The 19,611-nt window shown below is 59.9% G+C and overlaps 8 protein-coding genes across 8 annotated transcripts; 5 read left to right on the top strand and 3 right to left on the bottom strand.

Annotated features, from left to right (window-relative positions):
* Nucleotides 1–1,079: 1,079 nt before the first annotated feature.
* Nucleotides 1,080–2,420, bottom strand: GUITHDRAFT_155591 (hypothetical protein; the record flags this gene model as incomplete). Its single annotated transcript, XM_005822030.1, has 2 exons — nt 1,235–2,420; nt 1,080–1,184 (listed from the first exon to the last, which is right to left on the bottom strand). A coding segment is annotated over exon 1 (832 nt), but the record flags the coding sequence as incomplete, so codon positions are not given.
* Nucleotides 2,421–5,583: 3,163 nt separating this feature from the next.
* On the top strand, nt 5,584–8,237 carry GUITHDRAFT_118759 (hypothetical protein; the record flags this gene model as incomplete). Its single annotated transcript, XM_005822029.1, has 3 exons — nt 5,584–6,433; nt 6,468–7,305; nt 7,565–8,237. 3 exons carry the CDS (start codon nt 5,584–5,586, stop codon nt 8,235–8,237), a joined length of 2,361 nt encoding a protein of 786 aa, XP_005822086.1.
* A 116-nt stretch (nt 8,238–8,353) lies between these two features.
* GUITHDRAFT_118758 (hypothetical protein) lies at nt 8,354–8,962 on the top strand (the record flags this gene model as incomplete). The annotated part of the gene is made up of 1 exon (XM_005822028.1): nt 8,354–8,962. The coding sequence occupies one exon, from the start codon at nt 8,354–8,356 to the stop codon at nt 8,960–8,962; it is 609 nt and encodes a 202-aa protein (XP_005822085.1).
* A 12-nt stretch (nt 8,963–8,974) lies between these two features.
* On the bottom strand, nt 8,975–9,526 carry GUITHDRAFT_118757 (hypothetical protein; the record flags this gene model as incomplete). Its single annotated transcript, XM_005822027.1, has 1 exon — nt 8,975–9,526. One exon carries the CDS (start codon nt 9,524–9,526, stop codon nt 8,975–8,977), a length of 552 nt encoding a protein of 183 aa, XP_005822084.1.
* A 103-nt stretch (nt 9,527–9,629) lies between these two features.
* Nucleotides 9,630–11,608, top strand: GUITHDRAFT_118756 (hypothetical protein; the record flags this gene model as incomplete). Its single annotated transcript, XM_005822026.1, has 2 exons — nt 9,630–10,796; nt 10,853–11,608. 2 exons carry the CDS (start codon nt 9,630–9,632, stop codon nt 11,606–11,608), a joined length of 1,923 nt encoding a protein of 640 aa, XP_005822083.1.
* Nucleotides 11,609–11,832: 224 nt separating this feature from the next.
* GUITHDRAFT_118755 (hypothetical protein) lies at nt 11,833–12,411 on the top strand (the record flags this gene model as incomplete). Its single annotated transcript, XM_005822025.1, has 1 exon — nt 11,833–12,411. The coding sequence occupies one exon, from the start codon at nt 11,833–11,835 to the stop codon at nt 12,409–12,411; it is 579 nt and encodes a 192-aa protein (XP_005822082.1).
* GUITHDRAFT_146771 (hypothetical protein) lies at nt 12,408–16,505 on the bottom strand (the record flags this gene model as incomplete). The annotated part of the gene is made up of 5 exons (XM_005822024.1): nt 12,408–12,749; nt 12,877–12,938; nt 12,981–13,029; nt 13,307–13,436; nt 13,495–16,505. 5 exons carry the CDS (start codon nt 16,503–16,505, stop codon nt 12,408–12,410), a joined length of 3,594 nt encoding a protein of 1,197 aa, XP_005822081.1.
* A 364-nt stretch (nt 16,506–16,869) lies between these two features.
* Nucleotides 16,870–17,887, top strand: GUITHDRAFT_155590 (hypothetical protein). The gene is made up of 6 exons (XM_005822023.1): nt 16,870–16,895; nt 16,953–17,233; nt 17,331–17,380; nt 17,434–17,471; nt 17,524–17,766; nt 17,823–17,887. The coding sequence occupies exons 2-4, from the start codon at nt 17,161–17,163 to the stop codon at nt 17,464–17,466; spliced, it is 156 nt and encodes a 51-aa protein (XP_005822080.1). The 5' UTR covers nt 16,870–16,895; nt 16,953–17,160; the 3' UTR covers nt 17,467–17,471; nt 17,524–17,766; nt 17,823–17,887.
* The last annotated feature ends 1,724 nt before the right edge of the window (nt 17,888–19,611 follow it).

The following is a 19,611-nucleotide window of genomic DNA, read 5'->3' as shown; positions in this document are numbered from 1 at the left end:
ATCAGCTGTCACTCGACTGCGAGCGCCTCTCTGATCTTCGGGTCCTCGCTGAACAGAGTCAGGTGTACTCCCTCCATCGCTTCGCTCTCTCGGAAAGCTCGAAATGCTGTATCATTCGCCTCTGGGCAGCTCGAGGAGACGATCCACTCCACCTCCCTCTGTCTCCAGATGACGTTGGCCCCTACAGCGATGAAGCCTTTCTGACCTAAGCCTTTGTGGACTTGCTGTCCTGGCGCCCCAGCGACCAGCATGCCTGCCAGCGGCTGGAGTTGGACCGCTGCAAGGGACTGGCGCAGCAGCTGATAGCGATAGACGGCAGCTATCTCAGCCGTTGTCATGCCGCCCAAGGTTAGCAGGTGAGTCAGCTCTGCCAAGCTGCCCCCTTTGCCCCAGGGTCCTCTCTTGGCTCGAATCTTGAAAGATCTATCGTGCACGATGCTCACATGTACAGCTGTGAACTTGCGACCATCGATCGCGAAGTCCTCTCTTCCCTGCCAGAGCTTCTCCGCTTGTGCATTGCGGAGGAAGGAAACAGTCACCGGGATCTCCTCAGCACTCGCTATCTCGGGTCTATACGGAGCCTTCCACATGATTGCTTTACTCTCTTGCACTGAGTCTACGATCAGTCCGATCTCTTCAAATTTCTTCTTCAGCTTTTCTTCATGGTTGACATACACCGAGGAGATGCCCAGGAGAGTCATGGAGATGAAGGAAGTCACCTCGTTGCCTGCTGAGACGGTGTATGTCTCGACCTTCTCCTTCTTGGCTTCTTCAATCTGCTGCATAAACCACTCTCTGGATGCGTCACTCCATCCAGTCATCGCTTCTTGCAGAAGCTCACGTCGTGCCTGCTGACATGTCGAGCGGATGGCTTCTGCGATAGCGTCGGGGGTGCATCCCTCCACAGCCTTGCAAGCCTGGGCTGTCCTGCTGTTCGGATAACGCTTCGCGAAGCTCTTCACCCTCTCGACGAGATCAGCTTCGAGGACAGAGGCATCCACAAGTCCGCTCTGCGTGTATTGGCATGATCTCCGATACAGCAGGTTGCGAACATTTTCATCATACTGAAGAACCATACTTAGAAAGCTATTTGAAGTATACAAACCTCTCGCTTGCAGCTTCCTTGGCGCCCTGGCAGCTTCCCCTACACCACGCGTGCAGCCATGGTGCCTGAAATAACCGGCCCTAAACCCTAAACCCTAAACCCTAAACCCTAAACCCTAAACCCTAAACCCTAAACCCTAAACCCTAATTATGTGAGTTTATTAGAATGCTAGAATGTTGCTCGGCCTCGTTGTGGGCTTGTGCAATTTGATCCTAGTCTAAAGAGGCGCTCGAGCACTGGGAGTACACGGCCTACAATGCGAACCCTGCTTCTGAGGCGTCTTTCTACTCTCTACTTCTGCTGTCTTCTCTTGGCTTCCTCAGCCTCAGTCAGGAGAGTTGCCTCTCCTCACCTTGGCCTTCGGTCGCCTCCTACCTTCTCTCCTTACCTTGGGCTCAGCTCAAGCTCGGTACGGGCTCGCCCCGTCTTCTTCCTCGCCCTCGCCTTGCTCTTCCTCCATGTCTTCCTCTTCTTCGTCATCTTCCCTCATCTCCACTCGCAGTCGGTCCTTCTTGTCCACCTTCAGCGAGCAGGCCAGCACATGCATCTCTGCGAATTTACTCAGTGCTATGAACAGGAGGCTAAGAGATCGACGCTCTATGTCGTCGCTCTCCGCCTCCTGCTCAAGCTCAGCAGCTGCCGTTGCCCGTGGCGAGAACGCGCTGCCCCTCCTTGCCTTCTTGCTCTCTCCTTGCACGCGAGTCCAGCGCTTGCTCTGCAGCCACTTCCCCAGCTTCTCCTTGAGCGCGTTGCGTCCCACTCCCTGCTCCTCTGGCATCTTCGCCCACTCTCCCAGCGACATGAACTCCAGGCTCCCCGGAGAGTAGAAGGTGTCGTGGAGGTTGCCAACGGCCTTGTCCAGGACCAGCTTGATCGGCTCGCTCGTCCCTGCCTCGTTCAAAGAAGCTGCATCTTCGATGACTGCTGACAGCTCGCTGACGAGCTGCATGTCCTCTTGGCTTGACGGAGATGCTGCCTCCATTGTGATCCTCTCCAGGTCTGTAAACTCCAGCCACTCTCCCTCGCTCTCCTCCTGTCGCTGCGCTGCGTCGCTGGTGCCCCGCTGACCAGCCGCCTCAGAGTCAGGCTCCTTGTCGAAGCCGACTGCTTCGAGCTTGGTTGCTGCGCCTTCGAGATAGAAGGGCAGCTCCTTCATCATGCGTCGAGCATCCTCCGTGGAGCCGAGGAGGATGCATAGCTTGGACCCGTTCCAGGACTTGGTGTTCAAATCCTCCTCCATGTCGATGCCTTCAACGTTGATCTCGAGCCTGTTAGCGATCTCCAACAAGACTCTCTTGACTCTTGCGATAGACGTGTTGCCGCCGTTGCACAGCCCCTCCATCTCCTTCCTCGTGAAGCGACCAGATGCCGCCGTCGACTTGATGATGATCTTGATCTCCTTGCCGTCCTTGCCGCCTGCCTTCTTCTGCATCCTTGATGCCTTCTTCAACTTATTTCTGGACACAAAGCGATCAGCTGTCAACTCGACTGCGAGCGCCTCTCTGATCTTCGGGTCCTCGCTGAACAGAGTCAGGTGTACTCCCTCCATCGCTTCGCTCTCTCGGAAAGCTCGAAATGCTGTATCATTCGCCTCTGGGCAGCTCGAGGAGACGATCCACTCCACCTCCCTCTGTCTCCAGATGACGTTGGCCCCTACAGCGATGAAGCCTTTCTGACCTAAGCCTTTGTGGACTTGCTGTCCTGGCGCCCCAGCGACCAGCATGCCTGCCAGCGGCTGGAGTTGGACCGCTGCAAGGGACTGGCGCAGCAGCTGATAGCGATAGACGGCAGCTATCTCAGCCGTTGTCATGCCGCCCAAGGTTAGCAGGTGAGTCAGCTCTGCCAAGCTGCCCCCTTTGCCCCAGGGTCCTCTCTTGGCTCGAATCTTGAAAGATCGATCGTGCACGATGCTCACATGTACAGCTGTGAACTTGCGACCATCGATCGCGAAGTCCTCTCTTCCCTGCCAGAGCTTCTCCGCTTGTGCATTGCGGAGGAAGGAAACAGTCACCGGGATCTCCTCAGCACTCGCTATCTCGGGTCTATACGGAGCCTTCCACATGATTGCTTTACTCTCTTGCACTGAGTCTACGATCAGTCCGATCTCTTCAAATTTCTTCTTCAGCTTTTCTTCATGGTTGACATACACCGAGGAGATGCCCAGGAGAGTCATGGAGATGAAGGAAGTTACCTCGTTGCCTGCTGAGGCGGTGTATGTCTCGACCTTCTCCTTCTTGGCTTCCTCAATCTGCTGCATAAACCACTCTCTGGATGCGTCACTCCATCCAGTCATCGCTTCTTGCAGAAGCTCACGTCGTGCCTGCTGACATGTCGAGCGGATGGCTTCTGCGATAGCGTCGGGGGTGCATCCCTCCACAGCCTTGCAAGCCTGGGCTGTCCTGCTGTTCGGATAACGCTTCGCGAAGCTCTTCACCCTCTCGACGAGATCAGCTTCGAGGACAGAGGCATCCACAAGTCCGCTCTGCGTGTATTGGCATGATCTCCGATACAGCAGGTTGCGAACATTTTCATCATACTGAAGAACCATACTTAGAAAGCTATTTGAAGTATACAAACCTCTCGCTTGCAGCTTCCTTGGCGCCCTGGCAGCTTCCCCTACACCACGCGTGCAGCCATGGTGCCTGAAATAACCGGCGCTGCCTGAAATAACCGGCGCTGCCTGAAATAACCGGCGCTGCCTGAAATAACCGGCGCTGCCTGAGCTTCCTTGGCGCCCTGGCAGCTTCCCCTACACCACGCGTGCAGCCATGGTGCCTGAAATAACCGGCGCTGCCTGAAATAACCGGCGCTGCCTGAAATAACCGGCGCTGCCTGAAATAACCGGCGCTGCCTGAAATAACCGGCGCTGCCTGAAATAACCGGCGCTGCCTGAAATAACCGGCGCTGCCTGAAATAACCGGCGCTGCCTGAAATAACCGGCGCTGCCTGAAATAACCGGCGCTGCCTGAAATAACCGGCGCTGCCTGAAATAACCGGCGCTGCCTGAAATAACCGGCGCTGCCTGAAATAACCGGCGCTGCCTGAAATAACCGGCGCTGCCTGAAATAACCGGCGCTGCCTGAAATAACCGGCGCTGCCTGAAATAACCGGCGCTGCCTGAAATAACCGGCGCTGCCTGAATAACCGGCGCTGCCTGAAATAACCGGCGCTGCCTGAAATAACCGGCGCTCCTAAACCCTAAACCCTAAACCCTAAACCCTAAACCCTAAATCTTTTGCAAAAGATTTGCAAATGCCTGATATGCATTGGAATAGACGCTATTTCCATCATCGGCATATGAACCGATTGCACAAAGTGCAACACTATTCTGAGTTGGTGTAACACAGCTACTTAAAGAATTCGATCCGGTTCCCGTGGTCACGTTCCCTAACGGACATGAATTACATCCATTGATTGCGATATCTACCCAATTTTGTACATCCGCTGTACCGTATACCTTGTAAACCCATAGATACCTTCCACGCAAGTTACATTCCATACTAACAGCCCAACCGATACCACCGAGGGTGCCAGTTGTACCACAATAATCATTATTCACAATGTTCGCAGTACTTGGATCATTACCTATGTAGACTAAAAGATTAGAATCCCTTGAAAAACAACAATCCGTCCTTCCCCATATCCTTACGTGCTGAATACTTCGCTCCGTAAGCATATCTATGTACCAGTAGGTGGTTGTGGTCTTACACGAACTTGAACCACAATCATAATTCGGTAATGTATAAGCATTGTCAATTGCAAGTCCTGATGTGACTCCGCTGTATGTAGAGGTAGACCAGAATGTTGAACAACTTCCAGTCGCTCCTGTACATGAATCTTCCCATGCTGTCATGATACCACTGGCGGAATAAGTGTTTAGTGGGCACGTAGGCGGTGTGTAACTAATTTGTGAATTAATACCTTGTATAAAAAACATTGTAATAAGAACACGAACACACACAGATTCCGTTCCATAATCCCTCTTGCCATTCCGCGCACTTGTACTTTGCTTGCGCCGCATCCTCTTCCACACTTTACTTCTGCCGCGATGGACTTCCTTGTTTACCATACGAGTCGTGAAACACGAACTCCACCCCACCTTTGATCTGCCGGATGCCCTTCACTGATATATGTGGCCCACCCAGACCTGCGTAACGGAGCACGGCGGGGTGCAGCGAGCGATGGAGAGCCTTTACCGCGGCGAGGACAGCGACGGGACGGGCAGGTCGGAGCCAAAAAATGGCGGGATGGGTAACGGGGGTAACGGTTCAGCGTTTGATGTCTCGTTGGTGGGGCGGGCCCGGCAGGGGTTCCGGATGCCTGTGAGTGGGGTTCTGGGATATGCTTCGAAGGCACCCACCGTCACACCTACAAAACTCGGATCTGCTTACAAGGAGGAAATCCTCGCGCCCCACCCCTGATATATGAGGGGCGAGCGCGCGGCGCAAACGAGGCAGCGGGACGGCCGAGCGGCACCGATGGAGTCAGCAACGTTGCCGAACGAGGCAAAAAACGGTGCTTCGAAAAGCGACACTTTCGACGTGAGCCTGGTGGGGCGGGCCCGTGCCGGCTTCCGCCTGCCGATCAGCGGGCCGGCGCAGTCTCAGGGATCGCAGCAGCAAACAGTGGGCCTGGCGCTGGGGCTGCTTTCGCCGCCCTCGGCAGGAGGGGAGGCGCCGGGGTCAGGGCTGCAGGTGAGGGGGGTGGCGGCGCGGTACCAGGCGAGGACGGTGCCGGCCTCGGACAAGATCAGCGCTTCCTCCTCGAAGGACCTGGGGGACAGCCCGGCGGCGTCGGTGTGCGGGAGCCTGGGGCTGGAGGACGTGCGGAGCCCGGAGCTGGTGAGGACGGGGTACGTGCTCTCCTTCACGCTGGTGATCGCGGCGACGTGCCTGCTGGAGGGGCGGGGGAACGTGTTCGCGCTGAACCTGGCGATCCTGTCGGCGCTGCCGCTGCTGTCGGCGACGATGGTGTTCCACGGGATGGAGGCGGGGAGGCCGAGGCGGTCGCTGCTGGCGGCGGCGGGGGCGACGCTGCTGGCGGGCTCGGGCGTGTCGGTGATCGTCTCGAACGGGACGCTGTCGCTGACGCGGCACCTGCCGGGGCTGGCGGTGGTGTGCCTGTTCTTCTACCTGATGTCGACGTCGTGGCGGAGGATCCTGTCGGTGGTGTGCAGCGTGCTGGTGCTGCTCTGCGTGGTGCTGAGCATGGTGATCGACGCCAACTTCGAGAACAAGCAGACGCTGGTGCTGACGACGGTGCTCATCTTCGGGCTGCTCTTCGTGCAGAGTCACGTGGCGGTGACGCCGATGAGCTGCCGGAAGGACGGTTGTCTCGGCATGGTCTGACGGCCCTAGTAAAGCGGGGCGGGGGCCGCGGGGAGGAGACAACACCATGGCCTTCACGCTCGCCTTCGTGATGCTGCAGGCGGTGGTGGCGATCGTGTTCCTGGCGCTGACGTCCAAGGTGGTGGGGCCCGAGGTGGCGCTGTACGACACGAAGCTCTCGCCCACGACGGTGCAGCAGCTGCTCTCGGGCAACGCGACCTACGTGGTGATGGGAGGGGACAGCATGCCCGTGCACATGCTGGACGGGGTGGCGGTGGACGGGGGGAACCGGCTGTTCCTGTACCGGCTGAACCCGCTGACGGTGGGGCTGAGCGCGGTGATGCTCCTGACGATCTACGTGATCTACACGTTCCTGAAGCTACCCGAGAGCAGCCACCACTGCAGCAAGATCTCGCCCGACGACGACTACTGCGGGGAGTCGCTGCAGGACCACACGCACTGGGTCTTCTGCTTCTCGGTGTGCATGGTGTTCTGCAACTTCGCGATCATCTCCTTCGTGTGCTTCCCGCGGCAGCTGGACTCGTGCGTCCTGCTGGCCTACATCATCGGGGCGCAGGTGGAGGTGGTGATCGCGCCGCGGGAGGGGGAGGAGAACGGGCTGCAGTCGCTGGCGCGGACGCTGTGCGGGATGGTGGTGCTGCTGCTGTGGATGTTCGTGTGGGCGAAGCTGCGGCAGGACATCGACGGGGTGATCTTCATCTTCATCTTCAAGATCCTGCTCGAGTTTATGATCGTGGGCTACCACACGGGGAGCAAGCGGGTGATGGAGCACGTGGTGGAGTGCCGGGTGCTGTACGCCGTCTGCAACACCTTCCTGTTGGTGACGGTGTATTTAGCGTGGGGGCACTGGCGGTGAGGCGCGGGAGAGGGCATGGGCAGTGATCAGGGCGGCGTGTCCGAGCGGCTGGCGTACACGGTGGTGAGCTACCTGGGGATCGCGGTCTCGCTGAACCTCCTCCTCTACGGGATCATGAACAACTACCGCTACGACTGCGCGGCGGTGTGAAGGTCGGGGAGGGCGGGGCCTTTACCCGACCCGCCCATCGACGCGCGCGGCGGCGCTTATTTAAGCGTATCGCGGGGGGTGGGGGGAAGGAGAAATGTCGCGAAGGCCCCCATCCGATGTGTACGGGCACGCCACCTCCACCGGCTCCGCCGCACAGCCCTTCGCCGACCCCTACGCCCAGGCGAACCACTACCGCTCCATGGCCTCGTCGGCCCTTGGCGCGCCCTCCCGCGCGGTAGTCGCGGGCGGCTTCAGCTCCCCCTACCACCCCCCCGCGAACTACGGCATCGCGGACACACTGGACTTCCGCGACGGCATCGAGATCATGGAGGACGAGCCCCCGCCCCCGGAGGACGGGCCCAAGAGCGTGGCGTGGGAGGACTACAGCTCCGACGAGGAGCGGGCCTCCCCGCCCTCCCCCGCGGCGGTCAGCAAGCGCGACCTGCAGGCGATGATCGAGAGGAACCTGAAGCAGAACTGCGGCGGCCGCTACCAGGCCAAGAGCCGCATCAGCAGCAAGGCCACCGAGCCCGCCCCGGTGCCCGCCAAGGCGTCGGGGAAGCAGGCGGGGAAGCAGGCGCCGGCGGCCCCCAAGCAGGCGCCGGCGGCCCCCAAGCAGGCGTCGGCGGCGAAGGAGATCAGCCTCTCCTCGAAGGAGTCGATCAACCAGAGCCTGAGGAGGCTGGCGGAGACGAGCCGCTCCGAGGCCAAGCCCTCGCAGGTGAACCTGAGCTCCGGCAGCCTGTGGAAGGTGATCCGCGACCAGTCGGCGAGGTGAGGGGCAGGGGCGTAATCATGGTAATCGTGGTATAGTCCAATATTTAATGAAAAAGGAGAAAAGGTAGTCCCAAAGCCCCCCTCTCCGTACCTCTCCGTACCTCGCAGCCCCGCAGCATGCCGCAGACGAGGATAGTACAGCTACTCTTCTACCAGGCGCAGCCCAACGACCACTTCATGAACCGGCTGGTGTCGTGGTTCGACCCGCCGTACGTGCACGTGGAGATCCGCTTCGAGGACGGGATGGCGAGCTCGGTGTACGCGGGGGAGACGGTGTTCTTCCGGAACCGGACGTACGCGAACCCGCACTACCGCATCGAGACGTTCACGGTGGAGGACAGGGACTACCAGGCGATGTACCGGCACTGCCGGCTGCGGGCGGCGCACAACGTGGGGTTCGACGGGCTGGGGATGTACCTGGCGATCCTGCCGCTGATCAGCCGGAACCCGCCGGACCGCACCTTCTGCAGCCGGTACGTGACGGAGGTGCTGCAGCTGGGCAACGTGCCCGAGTTCGTGATGCTGACGCCGTGCCGGACGACGCCGAGCATGCTGTTCAAGGCGGTGCGGAGCTCGAACCGGACGCTGTTCAGCAGCGTGCCGTTCAAGATCGAGCTGGCGGTGCAGGGGGCCTGCGGGCCGCAGGACCTGCACCCGGGGAAGAAGCGGCGGGGGACGGTGACGGAGGAGGGGATCGTGCCGATCGCCTTCACGCCGAGGGTCTGAGTGGGGCGCGCGCTAGGCCTCGTCCGGGCGGTTGGAGGCGGCGGCCTTCTCGCCGCCCGCCTTGGCCTTGTCCGAGAGGGCGGGCCTCTTGCCGTCGTTCTTGAAGATGGCGGTGATCTGCGAGACGATGCTGAGGTAGAGCTTGGCCATCCTGTCGTCGACGACCATGTTGCCCGTGTGCATCTCGACGGTGGTGACGCCGGCGCGGACGATGTTGACGAGGTGGTTCATGTCGCGGACGTTCCTGGCGAAGATGAGGTTCTGGGAGACGGAGTGCTGGGTGAAGTGGGTGCGGATGGCCTCGCGGGAGACGTTCTCCTGCGGCCACTTGCTCGCTATGATGGTGTAGACCTGCTCGACGATCTCCTCCTCGGCGATGTTGAGCGCCGAGTCGTTGACGTACTCGATGATCTCGCGCATGTAGGGGCAGGAGGCGGAGTAGTACCTGCAGAGCCAGCAGGGGCGGTAGGCCGGGCGCTGGGCCTGCTGCTGCTGCTGCCTCTGGTGCTGGAGGTTCTGCTCGAGGTGGTGCTGCTGGACGTAGAGCTGGGCGGCGGCATCCATGGCCCGGAGTTGCCGCCGGCCCGGGGGGCGGGAGGCTTTATAGTTATTCGGCGCACGGCGCGCAATCCGTATTTATGTCACCCGGGCCCCCTGGCCGGAAACCATGCCGGGGGCGTGGTCGGAGGAGCTGGGGAGCATGGAGGAGAGGCTCAGGGAGCAGCGGGGGAGGGAGTCGGCGCTGCACGCGGCGATCGAGGCCCAGAGCCAGGCCGCCTCCGCGGGAGGGCCGGAGGGCCAAGCCGCCCGGCAGCTGCTCCTGCAGAGCCGCGTGGAGCTGCTGCGGACGGTGGCGGTGACGGAGGACATCGAGCAGTCGCTGCGGGAGCTGCAGAGCATGGCCATCGGCGAGATTGTCGAGGGCGAGCTGGACGAGCCAATCCAGGCTGAGCCAATCCCTGAACAAATCACCAAAGAGCCAACCACTGAGGAGCCAATAGAGCCAATAGAGCCAATAGAGCCAATAGAGCCAATAGAGCCAATAGAGCCAATAGAGCCAACAGAGCCAATAGAGCCAATAGAGCCAACAGAGCCAAAAGAACCAAGCGCCGAGCCCAGGATAAGGAGCCCGATCAAGAGCCACGCGGGGGTGTGGGCGAGGACGGGGGGCTCGTACGACGATGAGGTGGTGGGCCTGATGGCGAGGATGGATGCGGCGTGCTCGGAGCTGGAGGGCACGTTCCCGCAGCGGAGCAGCACGCCGTACGCCTGCAAGGCGCGGGTGGACCGGGCGCTGAGGCAGGAGATCGTGGCCGAGGGGCTGCGGGAGGACCTCCTCGGGATGCGGGAGAGGCTGGACGCGCTGATCGAGCGGCGGGGGATGTTCTTCCAGCTGCACGAGAGGCACGTGGACGGGCTGCTGGCGATGGACGACGAGTCGCTGGTGCGCTACCACCAGAACCAGGCGAGCCAGTGCCGGCGGTTCCTGCAGCTGCTGTCGGAGTTCCGGGCGGAGGAGGCGGAGAGGATGGGGGTCGGGGAGCTGGTGAGGGCGCGGGACCTGCACCTGGTCGGGGCGGGGGACAGCATCCACCGCATCCACCGGTCGGTGCAGAGGCTGGCGGCCATCCACGAGCGGCCGATGGGGGAGAACGCCAAGCGGGAGAAGGCCGGGGCGCTGCGCTCCTCCATCTCCACGGAGGCGGAGGTGTTCGTGGCGATGGCCAACGGGCTGGAGAAGTGCTGGGCCGCGCTGGCGCTGCAGGCGTCGGGGATGGGGATGGCGCCGCAGCAGCTGTTCTGCACGCTGGAGACGAGGGTGCTGGACAGGCTGGTGGAGAGCTGGGCCTGGCGGACAACAGCCCCGAGATCAAGCTCGTGGGCGCCAAGGCCGGGAGGATCGTGGCGGAGGTGCAGGCTATGCGGAAGGCCTTCTCCGCCCTGCTGCAGGCCGGGGACGGTGGCGGGCTGGAGGGCTGGAGGGACGGGGAGGAGGCGGCGGAGCCCGAGGTGCTGGGGCTGGCGAGGACGCTGCTCAGCACCAGGGCGAGGGAGGAGCCCGGGGGAGGCGGGCTGCGGAAGGAGCTCGAGCACGTGCTCCGCTTCCTGGCCGAGAGGCAGGTGCCGGACAACCCGCTGGCGAGGGCGTCGTGCCAGCAGAGGCTCAGCGTCGCGAGCAGGCTGGCCGACATCTACCGGAGGAGGCTGGCGGGGCTGCACCCGGACGTGGAGCTGAACGTGCTGCACTACCAGGCGGCGATCAGGCAGGCGTCGGAGGCGCTGCTGGGGCCGCAGGGGGCGTGCAGGGTCCCGGGCCCCGTGCCGGCGCTGGACCTGGAGTTCGCGCAGGCGATGGACGCCTTCACGGGGGACGGGGGGATGCTCTCGCACTTTGCCAAGCGGAACCAGGACATGCAGAGGGAGGTGAACCGGGGGATGGCGATGTCCTACCGCTCCTACATGGCGTGCTACAACAGCGCCAAGTCGCTGCTGCGGTACTACGACATCTGCTGCCGGAGGCTGTCGCTGCCGGGGACACCGCACGTGGAGAGCTTCCAGAGGGCCTGCAACCACCTCCGGACGCACCTGAACCTGGCCGTCGGGATCATCCACGACCGGCTGGAGGAGCTGCACGACAACTGCTAGAATGCATATGAACTTTCGCCGGGTTCCGGCTTCTAAATACCCCCCCAGCATATGCATCCTGGGTGTAGAGCGGATCATTAAAAAAAAACAAACGCCAACTGCCATGGTCCGGGAGGGAGGGAGGGAGGCGGGGACAGAGGGGGATGGCGGAGGAGTCGAAGCACGAGCCGGTGGAGGAGGGGGAGGAGGGGGAGGTGGACCCGTCGGAGCACTGCGGGGAGATCATGGACCGGTTCGTGGAGATGTTCCTGCGGGGGGAGGCGCTGCGGGGGATGCTGCTGTACATGTGCAACTCTTGCACGGTGGAGATCAACGACCCGATCACGCACACCCTGTGCACCTTCATGACGACGCCGGTGTCGCTCTGCGTGACGAAGACGGGGCTGGCGCCGCTCAAGGACTGCAACATGGCGATCCTGCCGTTCGGGTGCATGACGCCGGAGCAGAAGGCGTTCCTGAACGGGGCGATCAACGAGATGCAGGCGGGCGGGCTGGCGACGCTATCGACGCAGATGGGGGGAGGGGGCATGGCGCAGCTCAACTACCGGGGGCCGAAGCGCTACCTGCCGGCGGAGGACGTGCTGACGCAGTTCTGCGCGGCGGTGAGGTGCTCGGGGAGCCACCTGGGGCCGGAGATCAAGGACAACGTGTGCAACATCGTGATCCAGCGGGTGTGCAGCATGGTGCACGTGCCGCGGTCGACGCTGGCGGCCATCTCCAAGGAGTCGTGCGTGCTGCGGGAGTGCGCCGAGGCCAGCGCGGCGTACAGTGTTTCATCCTCCGGCCCCCCCACGGGTAGTTAACGGGCGGCGGGGCAGGGCGGGAGGGGGGACGATCGGACAGCGATGGAGCTGATCAACCGCTTCTTCGAGGACAAGCGGCTGACGTCGGTGGTGCTGATGACGTGGATGACGATGGTGCTGGCCATCTTCTCGGAGCTGGGGGTGATGGACTCGCACTTCATGAAGTTCGGCCCCGGGAAGCACTCCAAGGTGATGGGGGTGGAGCTGGACACGTGGTACAAGTGGAGCTGCATCGCGGTGTTCACCTTCGTCTCGACGGCGATCAACGCCTTCGTCGGGGACGCGATCATGCCGTGGATCCAGAACACCATCCAGGACCACAAGACCAAGTTCCTCCCCTACTCGAAGATGACGTGCATCATCATCACGCAGGTCTGGACGCTCTACTGCTGCGTCATGGGGGTCTTCTCGCTCTTCGTCATGCTCTCCCAGGTGGACTTCCTCTTCATCCGCATCTGCGCCGACCTGCTCGTCAACGTCTACACCAGCATCGCGTTCATGCGGGGCAAGACCGTCGACCCCCACCGCTACGACGCGTGGATGAAGATGGACGGGCAGCAGCACAGCACCTTCGTCAGCGGGCCCGACCCCAACGTCACCATCAGCATCACCCCCCACCTGCAGCAGGGGGCGTCGCCGGCGGAGGCGGAGGCGGAGCTGGAGAAGCGCGCCAACGGGCCGGGCCCCGGGGAGGGGCTGGAGGAGGACGACGAGGAGGACGAGGACGAGGAGGCCGCGGCGGTGGGGAGGAAGGGGAGGAAGGGGAGGAAGAGGAAGGGGCAGGACGGCACGGCCCGCTCCCTGCTCGTCCCAGCGGCAACGTGAGTCATGGACGGTCTTCATGTATAAAATAAAAGCAAACGGCCCAACCACCCAACCATCGCCAGCAACACACAATCATGAACAGGGGGCACCAGGCGAGGGCGCCGCCGTGCTTCGTGACGCAGGCGCGGATCACGCCGTCCACCACCCGCTTCCTCGCGCTGTTCCTCCTCTCCATCTTCACCATCCAGGTGATTGCCGTGCTGGTGGTCCTCCACGAGCGGGTGAACGAGAGGGGAGGGCTGCTGTACTGGGAGCTACTTGCGAGGCTTGTGCGCAGCCGCCCGGCCCTCCAGCTTGGATGACACCGCCGCGCCGTAGAGCGGCTTGCCCTGGTACTTGCCGCTCTTCAGGTCGGCGAGATCCTTCTCCACCACGACCTCCTTCTCCACCAGCCTCTGCACGTTGGTGACCTGGTACTGCATGATGGCGCTGATGTCGGCCACCATCCGGTGGAGCACGAGCTGCACCTGCAACGGGTCCAGCGGCGCCCCGGGCAGCGGTCCCATGGCGGCTGGCGCTACTGGTGCTGGTGCTGGCGGCAGGGTGAAAGGCGGGGTGTAGGTCGAAGAAGAACCAGTGGGAGGGTGAGGAGCAGGGGGAGTGGGATGAAGAGGAGCAGGGGGAGTAGGACGAGGAGAGGCGGGGGGAGTGGGATGAAGAGGAGAAGCAGGACGAGGAGAAGCGGGGGGAGTAGGACGAGGCGAGGCAGGGGGAGTAGGACGAGGCGAGGCAGGGGGAGTAGGACGAGGCGAGGCAGGAGGGGTGTGATGGGCCAAGGCCTCGATCTTCACGGCCTCCGCATCATCGTCTTTGAGAAGCCGGAGAGTAGCATCCGCTTCCTTCAACAGGTTCTGCACGGAAACGACGAACGTGTCGGCGCGGAGCTGCTCCGAGGTGCAGAACGAAAAGCTCAGCGAGGACATCACGTCCGACTTGAGCTTCTCGACACTGGCGACCTGGTGCTTAGCCCCGTCCACGAAGTCCTTGATGTCGGATAACTTCGCGCTGGCCTGCACTGTGAGGTTGTGCAGCGTCGTGGTGGTGGCCGAGCTCGGATCCTTCGTTTTCTCCGCGTCGTAGAGAGCCTTGATGCGGTCGAACAGCTGCTCCGACTGTGTGTACATGCCTTGGATGGACCCGAGATTTTTCCCGCAGTCCTCGAGCTTGACCTCGATCCCCTTCACGATCGATTCCTTGTCCGCGTCGGATATGCCGCTGCTCATCATCTGCTTCACATGCTCGATGTCCTTCTCGATGTAGGTCAGGGTCATGGCTTGCGCTTCCAGCGGGGTCATGGACGGGACCTCGATCTGCTTGCCGGCTTGCAACGAGTCCTTCACCTGCTCGTTGACCACGTTGGCGAGCGAAGGGTCGACGGCGGATAGGTTCTCGATCACCTCCACGCTGTCGGCGGTCAGCAGGTCGGTCACGGACAGCGGGGCGAGCCTCAGACTGTCCCCCTCCTGCAGGGCCGAGGCTGGCGGCGGGCCCGACGGCGGCAGCCTGATACTAACGCCGATGGTCGCCCCCAGCGCCGCGCCGACGGCCGGGCTCGTGTTCCTCTTGATGGCCTCCAGCTCCTTGGACGACTCGAGGAGGTTCGAGACGAGCTTGTCGTACAGCTCGGCGTCGTGCGCGCCCAGGCTGTGCGAGGCGACGGCCTCCCTGTCCAGCTGCTCGACCCTGGCGAACTCCGCGAGGTTGCTGTCGACGATGTACATGCAGGCCACCTTCAAGGCAAGCTCTGCGATCGACGGGTCCTGGATGAACATCTCGTCCACCTTCTCGTCGGCGATGTACTTGACCAGGACGTGGAGCTTCTTGAAGCTCATGGTGTTCATAAAGCTGAAGATTTCGTACCTCTTGCCGCCCAGGGCGTCCGTGCCCTCCCTCTCCGCGGCGGTGTCCCGCAGGGCCTCCTTGTAGTAGCACCCGTCGTCGTCGAAGGAGTGGAGGGGGTAGAGCTTGTTCAACACCGCCTTGTTCGTCAGGATCCACTCGAGGTAGAGCTTCTGCTCCATCAAGCGGTCGGACCCGAGCTTGGCCTCCAGCCCCTCGACGAAGTCCGCCAGCTTCGTCATGCCGCTCACCCTCGCGAGGTCGTTGACCCTCTGCCGGACGCGGTCCTGCACGCAGCGGACGACGGCGGACTCCGGCGGGGAGGTCATGTACTGGAGGTACAGGTCCTGCAGCCCGTTGAACGTCTTCATCTCCTCCCCGTAGCAGGCGTAGAGGTCGGTGGAGACGAGGCCGTAGGAGCCGAACTGGGATATGGGGCTGAAGCCCGCGAGGTGCGGGCTGAGCTTGAATTTCGCGTCCACGCCGACTTTGCGGACGAAGAACGGCCCGTCGGATCCTTGCATATCCTCGAAGGCCTTGTCGAACACGGGCCCGAGGAGAGTCTGGCCCACCGCGTGCTTGTAGCTGTTCAGGCAGAGCTTATCGTACTTCTTGTTCTTCTGCCAGTAGTCCATCAGCATGCCCTCGTACTTCCTGGCGCAGACGAGGCGCGAGGCCAGCATGATGCACTTGAGCACCTCGACGGAATAGACGCAGCAATCGTAGATGTCGCCGAGGGTCTCATCGAAGCAATCCAGCACCGCCAGGGTCCTGATCTTCTGGAGGGTGTACCCCTTCACGCCGCCGATCGTCTTGCTGACACTCGATGCCTTGGACCCTGCGCTGAACAGATCGATCAACCGCTGCAGGCCGTGCGCCTTGATGAAGTCCGGGATGACGCTGTCCGCGACCTTGACGAGCTGGACGCATTCCTTGACCCATTCAGCTTCCGAGTAGAGGGTGAACAGCGCGTTGCCTACCATGTTGTAGTCACTCTTGGACTCCATCTCTTCCAGGCCCGTCAGGGTGGTGACCAACTCCTTCTCGACGACATGGGCGTAGAGCGCAAACATGTCGCGCAGCATCATCTTGCCCAGCATGTGCCTGACCGTCTCATAGTCGATGTCCTCATCATCGGACCACTGGTTGTCACTGTCCTCATCCGAGTCGTCCTTCCCGTTGATGCCAGCCCTCTTCTTCTTCAGGATATTGTTGATCCCCGCCAGGTATATCGATTGGGCATTGTCATTGCTGTTCGCCTCAGCTTGGACCAGACCCAGCGCATACTTCGCATTCGTCACGTCCATGTCCACGAAGTTGCCGTACCTGCGATAGCCAGTCTTGGCCGGATTCTCCACGGGCCTGGCTGCGGGGCCGTCCCTCGCCGACCTCAATCCCGGCGTCCTAATGGCCCTGTTCAATTCGTCCATCATCGACGGTTTCGGGGGCGTGGGCTGCCTTGAGGCCGCGGGCGGCGATCCCGCTCCCGATCCCGCTCCCGATCCCGCTTCCTCAAGGACCTTGCGCTTTTCCTTCATCTCTCTTTGTTTTCTTAATACCTCTTGCATCATGTCATTTCCGCCCCCAGCCGGGGTCTTGGGCTTATTGTCGACCACAGGTGCAGTCTCCGGGCTGCCTTGGGGTAATCCTCTGAGAAGTGGGATTGCTGCTGTATCAAACCTCTCAGTCTGAATTTGCAGAGCTATGCCTTGACTGCAGCTGACTGCGACGTCGACATCGCGCTGGTGGAATCCATATACCTCCATGATTTTTGCGATGGATTCAACCGCGACGTTATTGAAGAAGTTGGCAAAGTCGAGGTATAACAGTATAATGTTGTTTTGACTGCTCTGGGCCTCCTCGATGATGTTAAGTAGTCTATGACCTTGACGGATCGTCCCGCCCTCGGGTCGGAAACCCTCTTGGTTATCTGTTAACAGCTTGTGCCTCTCAGCTGCTTTTGCCAGTCTGTGTGCTATCACCGCTTGGAAGATTCGCGTCACCGACGAGAGGATACATATAGGACGCATATTTTCCAGAACATGACAGAGCTCGTTTTTTGGAAGGAGTCTGACTCGTGCTAGCATGTTCAACAACGTTTTGTCTCCTGTCAACGCTCTACTGATCACTTTTCCTATCTCCTCCTTTGCGCTGTCAGGTAAAGCTTTCAGGATCTCGTTTGAGATCAAATCCATGCCTGCTGCCTTGCGATTTGATACTTTTTGAATCCAAATCTGAATTTCTCCTGGCTCCAGGGGAAAAGCAATTTCTATTTCCCTGGTCGGGTGTTGATCAATGTTCGCGGGAGAGTTGAATTCCGGTGGTTGGACGGAGGTGAATGATTGACACTGTTTGCAGAAGAAGAGGATCGTCGTTTCTTCGTTCTTCTGACCTTTGTCATATAGCGGGATCAATCGTCCTCGTGTTTGACACTCCGCCTTTGCGCAGGTTCCATTCGTCGTGCAGCCGTTGACTGCGAAGAAGGTTGCCGTGTGGGTTTCATCTTCGAGTTCGCTAGCCAATCTCATAGGGAGAAATTGCTCGATGTTCTTGTATCCTTCTAGGCGCCACCCTCCTGGTTGTGGGAGCAGTTCCCGAATGATTTGTACAATCAAATGTGCTGGCGCCACGGTGAGGGAGAGCTTCTTTGATGTTTGATTTCCCGCCCCGAGGACCTCAACGTGCAGTAAGGTTTGATGTTTTGCATTCCAAAAAGTTTTGCTTGATTCTTTGGAGCTGTTTTGCAGGAATGCTTCCATCAGCGGATCCAGGTCCTGTAAATACTCTAGCTCTGACCGCTGCAGCGCTGTTTTTGAGTTCAATTGTATTTGGGTGGCATTTCTCTGGCAGTTGGCTACTCATTGGGGCTTTGGGCTTATAGTCTGATTTCTTCCCCATTGCATTCTGGGACTCTTTACTCCCTATCGTGCCCAGTCGTCGTCGGCGTTCCTCGCAAGCTTTCAGGAAGGTTTGTTGGTCCTGTTCGGTGCAGATCTCCTTGAATTTGATCATAGTCTCTCTTAGTTCGGCGTTGATACTCGACTCCCTGTGTGCACGATCAATATAGTCTGTGATTTCTGATGCGCTTCTCAGATCCTTGCGAAGTTGCTTAATCTTCCTTTTCAGGTCCATTTGAATCTTCGATGAGTATCGCTTCCCACCTGAGGTTCGTAGGGGGATTTCCTTAATGGGAAGGGCAGTTGTTATCAAATTGATAATGTCGCAATCTTGCTGTAGAGCTTGTGCCGCTTGTATCTTCTCGTCGAGAGCCATTGCCCATTCCACGCCTAGTCGTCCCGATATCTTTTCTATCTCTACCACCCGCTTCTTTCGTCGAAGAATGGCATCTCGGTCCTTCCTTTGTGTAAGCATTTCAACCGTTGGAATAAATTGTTCGCCCTTATCATCTAGCGCAGTCACATTCACCACCAGTGCCCTGTGATCGACTGCGGCTCCTATGATGCAGTCTTCTGCGGTCTCGGATATCAGGCTTACTGTGCGAGATGAATGATGTAGAGCGAAGACATGGTCTAATTTGGCTTGGTGGTGGCCCTGTTTGTACCATGTGGAGAAGGTGAAATGCGAACTGCTTCTGCTCATCTTTTCGCAGGTGACCATCTGATATCGCCCCAGCTCATTTAAGTTTCGTTCCATTTCCTCATCTGCGCGGTGCACGTTCGAGTTGCTCCCGTACCCTACTCTCGTGCAGATCTCTGCAAGCTTTCGAGATGCGTTGAAGTCGCCTCCGACGATGCTGAGCTTAATGTTTGGGTCCATCTTGAGCATCTGGCTCAGCGCCTTCCACATGTTGTCTCGGTCTCTCCCCTCCGATGCGATAGGGAAATGTACGTTCGCCAACACTATTGTTTCTTTTTTGCGGCCAACGTGTAAAACCTGTATTCTTTTTTGGGAGACCTCGCGCTCCCATGGCAGGGGGGGGCGAGGTGCAAGGTCAGCATGCGCTAATGTCATGAGGCGTAGGTCACTCTTACCCTTTCTCCCGCCCCCCGTGCCTTTCGTGATAAATACTCGATAGCATCCCCATTCCTTCTTGATCATCGTTCGGAGAGCTATCTCTTTCCTCCTCCCCCCTACCAAGACCTCCTGCAGCATTACCACGCTCGGCTGGTATGTCTCAATCAGGTATCCCAAGATGTGTTTCAGCACAAACTGGCTGCACCCATTAACATTTTGAGAGATGATGTTGCCTGGGGTGTTATCCTTTCTGTGCATCTCCACCCATGATGGTTGCTCTGATCTTTCTGTTCGAATTGCATTGTGAGGTTTTCTACCTGTTGTTAGTATTTGTTCCTCTTCCCTATTGGCCCATTGAAGTTGATGTGGTACTCCCCTTCGATCTCTTGCCGGAGAGTGCGTCTCCTCCTCCTCCCTAGTTCCCCTTACATCGTTCGAAGCTTGTTCTTTGTGCTTGCCCGCTGGGGGGAGCGATGTGGCCTGCGGCGGTAGTGAGTCCATCTGTTCTGACCTTTCATATGTCCGCAGGTCCGCCATGTTTCTCGCTTGCCACGGTTCTTG

This window comes from Guillardia theta (genome assembly GCF_000315625.1).
Source record: "Guillardia theta CCMP2712 unplaced genomic scaffold GUITHscaffold_133, whole genome shotgun sequence".
NCBI lineage: Eukaryota > Cryptophyceae > Pyrenomonadales > Geminigeraceae > Guillardia > Guillardia theta.
This window is presented reverse-complemented; position numbering and strand designations above follow the sequence as displayed.